The 16,166-nt window shown below is 40.8% G+C and overlaps 1 protein-coding gene across 3 annotated transcripts in view; it reads right to left on the bottom strand.

Annotated features, from left to right (window-relative positions):
- The window catches only part of SLC23A2 (solute carrier family 23 member 2), an 87,696-nt gene that overhangs the window by 48,933 nt on the left and 22,597 nt on the right, over positions 1 to 16,166 (bottom strand). For 2 of the 3 annotated variants that reach the window (XM_019514342.1, XM_019514340.1), the window contains exon 2: positions 1,482 to 1,764. In XM_019514342.1, the coding sequence (XP_019369887.1) occupies positions 1,482 to 1,586 (105 nt within the window). In that variant the 5' untranslated portion in view covers positions 1,587 to 1,764. Of the gene's footprint in view, positions 1 to 1,481; positions 1,765 to 13,104; positions 13,195 to 16,166 lie in introns of all 3 variants that reach the window. The other variant, XM_019514341.1, reaches the window with a different exon arrangement.

The following is a 16,166-nucleotide window of genomic DNA, read 5'->3' as shown; positions in this document are numbered from 1 at the left end:
GCATGCTAGCCAAAAAAAGATTGGCCCCCCCTGTTTCAAAGATTCCTCCAACTGGAAAGGGAAAAACAAACTCCTATAATAAAATCACAGTTTTATCACTAAGGTCTTACTTCATTCACACATCTCTTATGCCAAGCAATTTATTTGTGCTTAATTTTGTCATTCATAACACATAACCTATACTGGAGACACACAGATGTTTTAAATGCATTAGGACAAATCCCATCTCCCACTTGGCATCTGAATGTGCCCAGCTGAAGCATTTGCATCGTTTTACTTGCTCAAGTGGTGTGTACACCTTGCTGTCATTACAGTAAGCTGCGGTATGGGAAAAGGTTCAAACTTAGTTTTGTGTATTCATGAGACTTACCAGACACTATCTCATGTATTAACTGATTGTCAGTAAATTCTCAGTTAGGAATGTCCACTGGTTGGAGCTAAGTTTTCTTTCTATTCAAAGGCTACTTTTGCAAATGCAATTACATATTCTTGTTTTCAAATCACAAGTGAAGAAAAGAGCACACATATTCAAATCCCAGTTGTATTGCCAAGACAGGCCAAACTCAATATGCAGCCAGCCCGCCTCCTGACACTTCACCCTTCTAAGCAGCTTATTCTTTTAGAAGGTGCCATATTACATTTTTGTGCCCCTTCCCATAACACAACTCAAACTTAAGAACTATTTGGACCAAGCTTACTAGACATGTGAATTCTACTAACTCTGATCTGGATATCCAGGTTTTGAAAGGGAACACTAATTGGAGCAATGGTCATTTAGGTTTAATAGGTGCACAGTTTAGCAAAAATAAAAGTTGCACGCATGTACATGCGCATAGAAAGTCAAATTCCCTAGGGCTGCAGGAACTGTAACAAGTATGCCATATCATTCTTTAGTAAACCTCAGAAAAGCAAAGACGTCAATTGTCCAGTTGCAATTAAATTGGATTACTTTTTGTATTATAACCCTTTATGTACAAAGCAAGTATTAGACAAATCCGATACTTGACATTTTACTTTGTTATGAATGTTTTTTTGGAAAAGCTTCAATTGAAGAATTAAGCAAATAATTGGGAAGATAATTCAAGACAGCAACAGACTAATGGAGAGATTATCTTTACCAGCACTGCCTGAGAGACACTTTGCAAGGACTGAAGTGACCCATCAGACGGGTCTTTTCCCAAAGAGACTTGTACTGCTGAAGTGACCCATCAGACGGGTCTTTTCCCAAAGAGACTTGTACTGCTGGACTGCGAAACTTTGCATGCAAAGGACCTGACCGCATTGCATGGAAATGAAACAGAGTCCACGAGAGTAGACTATGGCCCCAGAGGCCCTTTCTAGTCCTATACCACTCAGTATTTCAACATCTACAAGGCTCCTGTGAATATCCTGACACTGTGCTTAAGCTTCTGCTAATCTGGATACCTGAAGATGACAGAAATGTTTTACGACAAAACAAAGTTCTTGAAACTTTTACTTACAGGGAGAGTGAAAAAAGCCGGATGTTTAGACTCATCTTCATATTTGCCTTCTGTTGAGCTTCCAGTCTCCACTGCTTTAGACGTAGTGTTCTTACCAATCCCCATTGCTTCCAGATTGCTAATGACTTTTATATAGTAGTTAAACTGAAATTTATGGAATTTGAAGCTGTACAGCAACAGGACTATTTCTGATAGAGAGGGCAGCACCCCTGGAAATTAGGAAAGCACCAAGTAGTCCTGTTGGAACATTAGGTTCTACGAGTGCTGATGGCGTGGATTGCACCTAGAAACGAAGAAGCGAAACTAGTTAAATGTTTTTAAAGAATGACACTAAGATACTAACATAATGCGTTATAAAGAGTCACGGACACTGCAAGTGCATCTCAATAGCTCTGTTATACAATACCACACACAAAACACTGATATTATTTATCATCAGGATTTCCTCTAAAGGGTCAGAGAACAGCAACCTCAGAGTTCCTTCCCTGTCAGCTAGCAATTTAAAATCTTCCAGCACTGGGTCCTTCCAGACAACACCCTCCAAGTTGTTAATTTTCTCCCAACCTAGGATACAACAAACAACAATGGCAAACAAGCTCACAAACAAACAAGGATCTTCCACAATTCCGCTTCCTTGGATCAAAGAACTAGAAGTGAAAAGGCTATCACAACCCAGCAGTCAACACTTTTGTCTGCACTGTCCATAGTTAATGTACTATTTTTCGACCTTATTCTGAAAGCTGTCCTGATCTATGATAATACTTACATATTTTTTTAATTTAACTAAGAGAAGTCAAGCTTGGCTAAAAGCAAGCCAGAGAACAATAACAATTCACCACAGGAGTAAGAATCCAGTTACAGTTCAAAATAGTGAATAATTGTATGCAACTGGCCATTTTCCATACAGAATTACTTTCTGCTTGCACTTAAAGGTTATCAGAAGTCTTGGGGAAGTGATATTTTTTATTAGACAAACTAGATGCTTGCAAAAAAGCGCCTTTATTTGCAAGCTTTCGGGCACACATGCTCTTCCTCAGGCATAGGAGAGTTCAAAGATTATAACATTTCTCCCAGGTGGAAATGAAAATTCAAATTGCAGAGGAGCCTGCTCCAACTTTTATCTGAGCCTCTTTTGCATAAAATGAACTTTTCCAACCAGGAGATCTTACACCCTCTGCTCTTCTATGCGATCTGAATTTTCACTTCTACCTGAGAGAAATTTTTACAATCTTTGCACTCTCCTATGCCTGAGGAAGGATGCATATGCCCAAAAGCTTGCAAATAAAAGGAATTTTTTTTGCAGCAATCTAGTTGGTTTAATAAAAGATATTACCTCCCCAAGAGTTCCAATTACTTTTGCCTGCAGACTAACACAGGTGCAACCTGTATCTTTAAAGTAAAAAGTAAGTTACTTATGTCACAGGTAGAGTTAAAAACTGCACGCAGACTTTCTCCACATACTATTATTCATTCTCTCATGTCTTGTCTTGGCACCAGCTCAACACCTCTAATAATATGTGAGGCAACGATGTCAAACATGGACTACCCTTTTGAGAAGGCACAAAGTTGTATTTTTATTACTATGTAAACTTCAGAACTTTGAAGTTTTTTTTTTTGTGTGTGTGGTTTTTTTTTTTTTTTACACAGTAGGGAACTGAGAAGCCAAATTGTAAAATGTTCATTAATATAACTAACAGCCAATTTTCACAGAAAAGTACTGGAACAGATACAAAGAGAAGCCTTGTGAAAGGCTTCAATCTTTTAGGCTAATTAGATTTTATGCTCAAGATGCATATGCAGTTTCAGTTTCACCCCAGCCCAGACAGGTGCAAAGAGCTGATTTGAAATGAATCAGAAGATCTTTCAATAGAAATATCTAAAACCAGAAAGAGCATAAAAGGTTTGGAGGGGGTGGGGGAAGAATGGAGAGTGAACCATACTACAAGTTAAGTTCTGTGGTATTCATATAGTTCCTTCTTCCACTGTGCTTTGTGTGGCATTAAAGGAAAAAACTGCATTTATTGAATTCTTTAGGACAACTGTAGCTTGCTTTATTTCTGCTTTGAATGATTAATTAGAACAAACATACTAGACATGTCATTCTTGCTTTTCCCACTTGACTGAAAGAACCCATTATAAACTAGAGAAAAAGAAAATTAGACTAAAAATTAAAAATATTTGCCTTCTTTTCTAGGAAGTTTCACATCACAGTAACAAATCTCCTTTTAGGAAATATTGGTGAGTGTAGAAGGAGAAAGGCTCATCACCTTTTGAATACAAAGTTGATTAAACCTCAGACTTAAAAAAAATGGAATGAACGGGTCCTCTAGATGAGAAGGTCCTTGAGGCAATTATAGCACCTTTCTCGACTACTGTCAGCTCTCAATAAATAAGCTATTAGCTTTTGCAAGTTCAAAACTAGCGAAGCGTTGACAGCAATAAGAATGACACCACTAGCAGACTGCTCTGGAACGAGGACTGAACTGTGTTCAGGACATATTGTAAGGGTTCAGGCATTTCTGATCTGTTGACTTCTTTTCAGCAAACATACCTAGAGATTAATTTATCTAAAAGATGCTTAGCTAGGAATTCAAGGCCCACAAACTCATTTGATCTGCCTTCTCAAACAACTTCCAATTGTGTACCACTTCTGAATGAAACCATAAACTCATTCCATTTTGGAGTCAGCAGCATGCTGGCTTTGAATGTTAAGCTCTTGCTATCACAACAGAGAGCATTAGCATCTTGTAGGACTTGGAGACAGAGCAATTTTTTCACAGCTTTTAAAAGGAAGAGTAACTTTACGGTACTTACATATTTACTAAATTCTGCAAAGAAACTTTACTAGAAAAAAAGCTAAGCATCACAGACTCCAGTCTAGCACCCCCGTAAGCTGCATTTCTGAAAAATCTCCCAAGCAGTATCCAGCTCCTCTCGCATGGCATTCTAGAAATTATTTATTTATTTTTTACTGCGACTTACACTGGGTTGCGTTGGTCTGGGAGAGAACCAGAGGAGGACTCAAGAGGACAAAGTGATCCCAGAGGTAGGATGTACTATAGCCACTGCTGTATCTGGTTTACCTTCTCTTATTGCTGGAAGTTGAGGGACTGCCCTATACCGGCTAGAGCCTCCACTGCTACAGAAAGTGGTTTTGCTCTTGGTGACGGGAACATAGAACGTGGAAGACTAAAGCTTTAGGGCTGGCCGATGTAAATGAGGAGTGAGGTATCAACACACCCTAAAGAACTGGGTGTCATGCACACAGGTTATAAGGCCCTTGTGCCTGCTGCCCTGAGAAAGGAGGAGACAGAGCTTAGGTTCAATACAAGCTGACCTTAAAGGAACAACGAAACCTCAAGTTCTACCAGTTGCACAGTAAGAAACTCAGAATCGGGGGAAACCTCTTCAGGGATGAGCAGAACTTCTAATTTACACATCACAAGTTGACATTTTCTTTTTCCTTTGTTTCTTAACTAGCTGACTTCTCCCACAAACTCAGGGGCGGGCAATTATTTTGGGTGCAAGGGCCACTTACTGAGTTTTGGCAAGCCATTGAGGGCCACATGACAGGCAGCCCAGGGAAGATTAACGTTAATTTTCTAAATTTTTAGGGGTCCCACAAGCCGGATAGAATAGCCTGGCGGGCCGCATGTGGCCCGTGGACAACATTTTGCCCACCCCTGCACAAACCTGATACACACCTTAGCCTGCTCTACAATCAGCTATTAAAACTTGGATCGATGCAGGGTAGCAACACTTAGGTCTTAATACAAATATAAAACAAACGCGGAACCCTAAAGTAACAACAGCCTGACTTTTACAAGCATGTCAGTGTTGCAAGTGCCCAGCAGCTAGAAGATCCCAATGTACTGTAATTAAGTATCTAGATATGGATTTGGACATTTGAGCTTTAGAGATGTGAAGGCCTGGGAAAAAACAAACAAACAAACGGAAAATAACATTTCCCCAGTTTTTTCTGAAAAATTGGAAAAATTTAAATTAAAAAAAGATTAAAAGAAACCTCTTAAGAAATACTTTCTTTTAGAATTTAAGACAAGGTGTTCATATATTGCTACCCTTTACTCCCCAAAAATGTTTTCTAATAACTATGTAATAGGAAGGCTTTTATGTAAGACTATACCATCAGATCATTATAATTCCTGTACCCCAAGGATGAGCAGTACAGTACAACTGTCAAATGCAAGAGCAAGATACTTTTCTGCCCCCAGGGGCACTGTCATTTTCACAAGAGAAGGAAGGATTCAGTGCCTTTGCTTGTGGACTTCCTCTATTGTTGACTTTTGATCTAGAGGTTGGTGGATCTGCTCCTGTTCTCCTGACTCCCCCGCAAAGGACTGGGAGTGGACACTGGCAGCAGCATCCATTTGTTCCTGTAGAGATGAGAAACTAGGAGCTTGATGTCCTGCTTGCTCAAAAGTCTCAGGAGAGAAGATAGAGCAAATCTAAAGGTTTTCGAGTTGGAAGGAACCTGCCTCCTCCTGGCCCTGTGACCTTGAGATCCCCAGAAGTAGCACAAAGGAGCTAAAAGAAAGTATACTTCTTTATTGAAAGCTAAGAGGTTACATTTCTCTAAATTCAGCATATTATATTTTAGCTACATTAGTATATGTAATGCATAACTGAATTTCTAATAATCTGATGTTTTGTGACAAATCACCCAACCTTAGCAGTGAGATGAGGCCTGGAGGGCAGGAAAGTTGTTCACAGTTAACTTTGAGGAGGCCTCTCCTCCCTCCATTACTAAATTTGTACATGCTGTAGCTTAGTGATTATATATGCAAGCTAGCCACTAAAGCACATTTTTCTCCCTCGGCAAAATGTTGCGACCAGCTTCTAGCATATGGAAGCATTTCCACACTGCAAGTTATTCTGAGAAAAAAAATGTAATTTGCAAATACTGTCAAATGAAATGTGCATTTCCAAATGCTACCAGGATGGCCAAACACAGCTTTGCATGTAAGAAGTATCCTGCAGACATTAAAAAAATCCTTCATGGGTGTGAGGAGGTGGTAGATCATGATGCTGAAAATGCAAGTAGCTCTTTCTAAGATTCTCGATCCAGACGTCCTCCAACTGCTGCTGCTGCAGCTGCTGCTGCTTCTATAATATCAACATCGCAAAGAGTGGCCCAATCAACATCCTCAAGTAATCAAATATTGCAACCAACTGTATACAAAAGACTCTCAATAGCTTCATTTGTAGACATGATACCTGATGATCAGAAAAAAACTGATCAAGCTCTTGCCAGAGCAATATATTCTTCTGGGATGCCATTGTCAATAACTAAAAATACATACTGGCAGGAAGCTTTTAAATTACTAAGACCATCATACCATTTGTCCAGCAGACGTTCTTTGAGCAAGCCTCTTTTAGAGACAGAATATGAATGTGTAATGCAATCTGCGCAAGGAAAAATCAACGAAGCACTGTAGTACTTACAGATGGATGGACAAACGTGTGGGGAGAAGGAATCAAACTATGTGATAACACCACCTCAACCAGTTTTTTTTTTGTTTTTTTTTTTTTTGCAGAAGCATTGAAACAGGAGAGAACAGGCATACTCCACCGTGTATCAGTAGTAAAATGTGTGAAGTCCTACAGAAGATTGGACGTGGTAAAGTATTTGGCTTTGCTGACTGACAATGCGAGTAACTTGAAAGCAGCATGGGAGATCATAATGGATAAATGTCCACTAGGGGCGTGCAAAGTGGGCCCTATTTGGTTTGGATTTGGATTCGGCCCAAATCAGGGACAGTGATTCGATTAGTTGATTCAGATCGCTGTCCCTGATTCGATTCAGCCGAATCTGAAGATTCAACGCCGATTTGGAGAATCAGCGATTCAGATATAGACACAGCTTTACATGTTTTTTCAACATACCTCAAGGCATCAGCGCAGCTTGTGAACACTGTGATGCTGGGGTGGATGGAGCGTCCCACACAAGTGTGTGTGTGTGGGGGGGAGCCCACGTGCTCAGTGGTGAACCCAGAAGTGGACCAGAAGTACTTCCGGTCCACTTTTGGGTCTGGTGGGCAGTGTGCAAGGGGCTCCCCCACGTTCCCCAGCTTGGCAATTGGTCACGGAGGCACCAGTCGCCAAGTTGGGGGAGTGCAGGGGGGCCACCCTGTCTGCTCCCCGGCAGACCTGGAAGTGGATCGGAAGTGGTTTTGGTCCATTTCTGGGTCTGCTGCCAAGCATGCTGGGAAGCCCCCCACGCTTCTGTGAGCCCCAGAATCACAGCATTCATGAGCCCCTGGTACCTAGAGGTACGTAGAAAAAACATTTAAAACTGTGCCTATGTCCAATCTCCAAATCTTTCTGAATCGATTCAGAACGTTCTGATTTGATTGGGAGAGATTAAAGGGTTCTCTGATTTGATTCGGATTTAGAGATTTGGCCACCAAATTGGGCCAAATCTCCACCAAATTGAATTAGCGACCGAAGCTTCACACAGCCCTAATATCCACATGCTACTGAAATAGAATGTGCATCCCATGGGCTAAACTTGCTTCTTAATGACATCATGAAGTTGGACATTCTGCAAAAGCTCTATAGAAACACAAAAGTTATGAAACGTAAAAGCTACTCATATTGTAGCTTTAGTTTTTAAGAAGCAGCAGGAAGAAAAGAATGCAAAGAATAAAATAGTGACACTCAAACAGTAGTAAAACTAGATGGGGTGGGGTGGTGATCTCATCTGAAAGTTTACTAAAAAACAAAGAAGCCCTTCAAGAAACAGTAATAACCGAGGATCTTAAAGTACCCAGAAGTATAAGGAACACTGCACTTGATGAGGATGTCTTCTGGGTTCAGCTGCAGAACTTCCTGAAGATTCTAAAGCCAATTTCTTCAGCAATCAATGCATCCGAATTGGACAGCGCACTTTTGTCAGACATTCCTTACCAAATGGCCCAGATAAAATCAACTGTTTTTGAGAATCTAAGTGCATCTCTGCTTACAAGTACAGAAGAAAGAAAGAATTCTGTTGCTAACCAATTCATGCTGCTGCAAATCTCTTGGATCCAAGATTCAAAGGCAGAAATGTTAGTGGTGACAGCACTGCTACTGCATTTGACTGGATTACAAATCAAGCAACACACTTCAGACGCGATGTTGGAAAGGTACTTTCAAATACTGTAAAATACAGAACGTCTTCAGGTATTTCGTCCAAGAACGCAGCCTGGGACTGCCAAGCATATCCCTCCTGCAATATGGCGGCAAGGCCTTTGTATGACACAGCCTCTGACTCCTCTTGCTTCTTGCCTCCATCTTTGGCAGCACGTGAAAAAAAGTGATCTATGTTTGGAAATACTCACACCAAATCAAGGAATAAACTAACCTGTGAAAGAGTAGAGAAGCCAGTCTCAATCTGGGCAAACCTTGAGTTTTCAGAAGTCCATGAAGATGATAAAAATGAAGGATTAGAAGAAGGAGAAACTGCTGCTAGTGACAGCTCAGAAACTGAGACTGATTAGACAAAGTTTAACGTAGCAAAATTTGTATTCAATGAGTCTTGGGGCTTTCCCCCCTCCTTTTTTTCCCTCAACTCTTTTTCTAAAAAGGAGTGCTTTCTGTATCCACTTGACACTGTGGAGGAGACTAAGTCCAGAATACAGAATAACTTTCTTGGTTTTGCTATAATGCTGATGGTTTCTTCTATTTTCAACTTTAACTTTTGCCTGCTTCTCACAAACTGGCAAAAACTAAGAGATGCTAGTTTCCTTAAAGTTCAGCAGTTTGTAGCTCTATTTGTAACACAAATTAAAAACATTTTAAAGTAAATTCAATTAGTAAATTTGTAACTGTCTGAATAAACTATGCGTTTAAAATTTAATAAATATACCAAACACGATAATTTTATGAGCAAACCAAGTTATACATAATACATCATACCTTATGTTCTTAAAGTAACAAAGTGAAGTTAGATCTATAAAGTGTGCTAAGCAAATAAGTATTGCATACATTTCAATTTTTTCCAAAATTTCAGGTTTTTTCCACATGGCTTCAAAACTTCCAGAAAATTTACATCTCTACTGACCTTAGACTACAAAGTTTGATAATAAATCTTTGCTGCATGGACTTCAGGGACTTGTAGAGTAGAATACCTGCTCCTATGTACTATATAGTTTGAAAGCTGACAGAAAGCAGAAAATGTCATTGGGTATCTTTCATTGTCAGCATGCCAATATTCCACGTTAACAAAATGGCACCATTGTTTCAGAGAAGGATATATCATGGACTCTAATTAAAGACATGCTTTCATACGTTGCTGCATCCAGCAGCTAGCTGAAAAAAAATTTTGGTCGAGTAACAAAAACACTGGACAGTCTGCTACGTATGATCCAAAAGGTAATTAGGTCAAGTAGACGATGCTGCTCCATAATACTGTACACATGGTCCCCGACAACTTGACTGCCAAAAGACATTTACAAAGAGATGGGCAGGAGGCAACTCAGACTAAGACCTATAGGCCCTTGTACATGTAATGAAATTGTCCCTTTTAGCAGTTTAATTGCCCTTTTTAGCAACTTAATTGCATAACAGCGTACGCGTTTGGGGGCATATTGTGATTAAATTCCGTAACAGTGTATGCCTTCGTCAAAGTATTTCAATTTAACTGACCTTTTTACATAGAAAAGTAAAACACATTTGATGTATTTTAGTTTGCCATGTAACAAACGACAGCGATATTCGTCACATGTACAAGGGCCATATGAGTTGCCAGAGAAAATCCAAGCAGGTGCTGTGGTGGATGCTAAGGGACAATCTGGAAGAGATTCCATCTGCAACGGACACTGACCTAAACTGATTAGAGTGGTTTTAGAACTGCCTGAATTAGTGAAGCCAACAACTATGAAATTTTATTGAGGCTCTAATTAGCCAGGTTTACTTAGTCAATTAAATGAAAAAGCAAGGCAAGCCCTAGCTAATTACGGAATGGCAACTTCCTTCTGATTGTTACTGGTTTAGACAACCATCAAACCAGTCGTACCTAATTTTTGCATTTATTTTTCTCTAACCTAAGCACACATTTTTAAAAATACATTCCAAGATAGTGACACATGCTCCATCTTCCTGATCCAAGTCATCTTTTACATAGTACTCTGGCCACATATGACCACAACTACTTTCTACAGACGTGCTGATCAGCGTTCCCTCTAAGCTGCATGGCCACACAGGTGCGTCTGGCAGTGCAGCACGAGCACTCAGCTTAGAGGGAACACTGGTGCTGAAACCAGCGGGGGGAGCCGAGGGAGAAACTCCCATGGGTGCCCAGCCTGGCCAGCACATGGGGGGGGCACGATGCAGGCACGGCTCACTCTGGGCAGCAGCAAGGCCTAGTCCCCGCTCCCAGTGCTACCATGCTTGCAAAGGTGGGAGTGGGGGGCTCTATCCTGCCGCCGCTTGCCAGCCAGCGCGGAAGGGGATGGGATGCGGGCGTGGCAGTGCTGGGAGTGGGGGCTATGCCCTGCTGCTGCTTGCCCCCTTCCATCTGGAAGGAGCCATGCCTGCATCCCACCCTGCCCCACCCCGCTGAGCAAGCGGCAACAGGGCATAGCCCCCGCTCCCAGCGCTGCTGCGCCCACATCCCACACACCCCTGCCCTCCTCCCCGAGTAATGCGCCTCGGCTGGGCAGCTTGCCCCAGCCCCAATCCCTCCCTCCCCCATGCCGCTTCCCTCCCCATCAGACTTACCAGTTGGAGGCAGCTGTGTCAGCTGCCTGTTTAGATTATGGCTGAATCTCTCCAGCAGCCAAATCTTTTCTGAAACTTTTCCGAATCGACTGGGATGCTTCAAATTGATTTGGAGCTTTTAACTGGTCTCCTGATTTGATTCGGATTTGGAGATTCGATCCCCGAATCGAGCCGAATCTCCTCCGAATCGAATCGGCTACTGAAGCTTCACACAGCCTTAGCTTTCAACCCGAAACCTTCTTTGGTTAGAAGAACTGTTACAATTTGTTTGCTTTCAACGCCTTTCAAAACAAAAACAGTTTTCCATAATATTTACTTTAAAGCTTTTAAGCACTGCTTAGCAAAAGCAAAAGAAAATTGCCAGTGAAACAATTGTTTCCAAGCTGTCCTCTACCGGGCCATATGATACTACCCTCACCATTGCCTCTTCATTTTGAAATCTGAAGCTAAAAGTGAATGCTGGGCCACGAGAAATTTTATGGTGTGTCAGTGGTTGGCTGTCACAAAAGGTTGGGAAGCAGCTCACTAAACAATCAGCACTCTCAGCAAATTAATTATTCACCAAAAAATTCACCCAGCTCTACAAAGAACCAACTTGTCTCCACTACTATGTTCTCTACAACTTAATCTCTCATCCTCTCTTTCTTTTGATCCTTTAAATTTTTCAACGTGTGACTACCCTCCCACCAAACCGCCTTATTAACCTTGATTGGTTCAATCCCTTTTTGCTTTGCAGCTACTATGCATTAAATTCACCTGCAGATGAGACTTTAATGAAAGATCAAGTGGGAAGCCTACAAAACTAACTCAAGAAGTAGATTTCAAAGATGGCAAACAGTATTGGGGAGATCAGCATTTAACTGAATTAAGTTAAACAGTACAAAATCTGAAAATTAAGTGAATTGCTGACTTTCCTTTAGATAAACCTCATTATTTGAGAGAAAGCACGACACCTAGTATTCCTTGTAGGGCAGGTTATGGCACAATTCATATAATTTTATATATTGCACGTTCTATCTGGTCCCCAAAGGTTGACTACCCAGAAATTTAGAGAACTCCAAGTTCTCCTGGATGCTACACATGGCGTTAAATCCTTTTTAATGCACTCAGAAAACCTCCTTAGTAAACACTGCACCTTTATCACCCTCTAGATTTCTACCTGACAGTTTATTAACATAAGCTACTTGAATCTAGAAGACTAGACACATTTCGCCCTTGATGAAATGACTCCCTTCTAAGAGGGGATCCCCTTTTACTAAACAAGCTATTAAAAATACACATACTCCAAAAGTTGGAGTTCACTTTCCAGCCACAGACTATTTCCTAATCCAGTCAGGTCAATTACGCAAAAAAACTAATAACTGCTCATACCTAACATATCCTCATATTTTCTAACTTCTTTTCTAAAACCACCGTCAGTCTGTGAACGTTTTAGCTTTCAGATTCTTGAGGAACAGGGGGTTTCCTTTCTTTGTTAAGCATCCAAAGATCTTTACTCAAAGAGCTGAAAAAACACTAAGATGCCAAACTTCACTCACATTGATTTCAAGAATCTTTAAAAGTAATTTTAGAAGCAAGTATACGCTGCTATGAACAATGAGTTTACAGATTAAGAATAGTTTAGGCATTTCTGAACATGTTTGCAGCTCCAACTTGATTAATTTTCAACAGTAAATAAATTTTCTACAATAAACAGAACTAGTTTTCTACATTTCTAATAAATAAAACTAGTTAAATTCCTCAAATCCAAATGACAGCGACTTCTTAAAATCTGAAGTGTGTCTTGTTTTACAGCTTATGATCTTTTTATTTACTATGCTCTTAAGTACCTAGATTTAAGCAGCTGATTTTTCAACTGATTCATTTCAAAATTTAGAAGGGAATTCAGGAGAAGTAACCTTACCTTAAAGAATCTGTACTAATCTCTGCAGCTCTTCTGTACCAGCTAGCCTATTCAGTCTCTCCTGTTCTCTACAATCAGCAACTGTGTAGACTGTGGGTTGTAGGCATAATGACGAAGGATTTTTATAATCAGAATGGGATCCCCACATTGTGTAACTATTTTATCCAATCAGAATCTTTATGTACATTACACAACAGCTAAAATAAAGGAAGACACCACATGGTCACAAGCTGGTACTACACATCTCTAACCCAAGTAGAAAAATTATACAAACATACAAGGGCTTTATGAGTAATAGCCAAATGTACACAAACCACATTAAGTTGCTGGCACTGGTTTAGGCATGATAAACTAGCTTAAATATACTGGAATTACAGAGATGTAGAATACAGCCAAAATACACAAATCAAGGTGTGCAAATATTTCAGTGCCTGATCCTGTATAACTATAATGACAATATCTTTCTCCTCCCACTTCCCTTATAAATGATGCACAGTACTTACATAAACCCATATTATATAAATTGTTATGAAAAGGTTTTTCCCTCGTCTCCATTAACAAGAACTTGGGTCCTGAGTACGACCATAAACTGCATCTGACTGGAGGGCCTGGTGACAACACAGTTGGGCTATGTGTGGCAGGGTAGCTCCTAAGAAGTACCACAAGCTCATAACCTCCAGAATAAGGGGAGTATAGGCCACCCCAAACACTAGCCCCTACTGCCTTGGGGCTGCAGAAAGACTGAGGGACATCACCCTGATAGAAACTGAGGTGCAAGGCAGTCAGCAGCAGTTCTTATCTGTTGACTTCTGGCTGAAAATACAACCATCAATGGGGATTTGGTCTGGCCTTTGAATTCTCTCTCAATGGTCTAAAAGTGTGTGTGTGTGTGTGGGGGGGGAGGGGGTTAGGTCTCGGGTGGCCTCCACTCCTACATACTCCTGTCTAGATGTACGTGTGTGTGGAAGGTCTTGGTGTGACAGTTGCAGGACTCTGTATAAGAGGATTCATCAAACACCTGTCTAGTCCTCTTATGTGTACACTATGATCCAGAGGGTCAGCGGTCGCCTACAACTCATCAGCCTTCACTTCTGGCTATACTCCCTTCTCGCCACAGATAAAAAGCCAAACGTCACTCTTACCCCTGATTCCCACCTCCTTTGCTCACTCTCACCCACGTGCCCTTTCCACTCATGTGGTTTGGTGACGGGCATACCCAAGTCTTTTACTCTTCAAACCCTCCCTACGGTGCACCCATGCCACAATAATTTTCAATTACAATGATCATTTGCTAAATCTCTGCATTACCCTTCCCACATTAGTTTGCTACAATCAGCACTGAAGCCACCCATGACGGTGTAGATGCTGTTTGGCACAACACTCTAAATACACTGGATTTTGTAAACTTGCCCCCTGTATAAAAACTACCCTTCACTGCGCTCAATTGATAGAGTGGTACAACTCAATTAAGAAAGTTGAACCCAACCATAGATTCCTTCTGACAGATGTGCAGTACCCCCGCGATTCTAGCATTGGTGATAGACGGGCAGGTATTGCATACTGCTAACTGAACAACGTACTCACTCCCACTTCCAATTTCAAGTGATTTTGAACTAAGATTTTTAGTGGCAGAAGACAAATCAATGGCGCCACCTAGCTCCCAGCTCTTGGTAAGCAATTTAAATGTTATGCAAATGCACAGCTATTTTTTCCACTGAAGACCAAAAGTGAACGCCATAGTTACAAAAGCAACAACTTTCACAATGATTTTAACAGTGATTTCCAAACCCTGGAAATTTTCTTCCTTTGCTTTACTTTGTCTTAAGCCAACATGCACTTCAGTGACACACCTTCACATTACATGCTCGAACACAGAGGTTCATTTAACCCTGCTTGTTTGCTGCTCTTTACATAATCAATTTGAAGCACTGACTTATTGGCTCCGTACTAGTTCAGTCACCCACATTTTATGGAACGTCTTCCTCATGACCTTTCCCACAGAACGTTACTGTATTTTTTAGTTAGATATGACAGAAGTTTGCATACAGCTTGTACTAGGTGTGGCACAATGATCAGCCTACGCTATCACAAATACCAATAAGGCAGGATAATGAGGTAATGCATGCAAACTCTTGCTTACAAAATGACTCCTTTGATCTTCCATCAAGTCTTGGATAACAACTGAAGAAAAATGCTATTACCAAAAATTAGCTAATGGACTTCTCTCTCTCAGGATGTTTCAAACTTAGCTGCAAAGCCTGCTTTAAAAACCCCACAAGTTTCATGTGTATTAGCCAGCATTCAACTGCTTCAGGCTGCTCTTATTCAAGGCAGAACTTCTAACAAAGAGAAATATCTTTTTGCCTAGGGAGTCACAGGGGAAAACCTGATTCATCAAGGCAAACAGAGGGTCTCTAATACTAGTAGAGGGTTGCCATGTCAAGTAGTCTCTCAAAATCACGATGGCAGATTCACGAGGGCAAGCAGTTTAACAGGAGGGTAGCATTGTATGTTATTAGCTACATTAATCGATTCAAGTCTCCTCTCAATTCTGAAGACCTAGAAGGAAAAACCCAAATCTGATCTTGCAGACATTTACCTAACTTTAGGGCTTCAAATTTTAATTACAAATTTCAAGTACAGTAAAGCTGTCTGTTCGGAGAAGTCATTTCATTTCTAAGCAAATGCTCCAAGACCTTAAATCTGGTCTCGTCTTCTCAATTAAAAAGCACTTGTAAATATGAAAACATTTAGGGCTCCTACGCTTGGCAGTGGGTAAATTACAAGCAGAGGACTATACCAGCAGAATTATTCTGAAAGCCTGCAACATATGACTGTAATAAGTGATCCTTAATACTTGGTAAATATTTGCTCCCAACACAACCTGGTTAGTCACATCTGACACTTTCTTCTCCAAAAGAACGGAGGCCCTATCCATCCTCATACATCTGAAGAACTCGGATTCCTTCTTGGTGGGAAAGCACACGTATTTCAAGTCTGATTTCTTTTTCAACTTTCTTCTTTTTTTTTCTTTTAAGTGCTGGGACTAAGCTGGGGCCAGC

This window comes from Gavialis gangeticus, unplaced genomic scaffold (assembly GCF_001723915.1).
Source record: "Gavialis gangeticus isolate Ggan-Ray unplaced genomic scaffold, GavGan_comp1, whole genome shotgun sequence".
Taxonomy (NCBI): Eukaryota; Metazoa; Chordata; order Crocodylia; family Gavialidae; genus Gavialis; species Gavialis gangeticus.
Note: the sequence above shows the minus strand (reverse complement) of the source record. Positions and strands in the feature narration are given on the sequence as shown.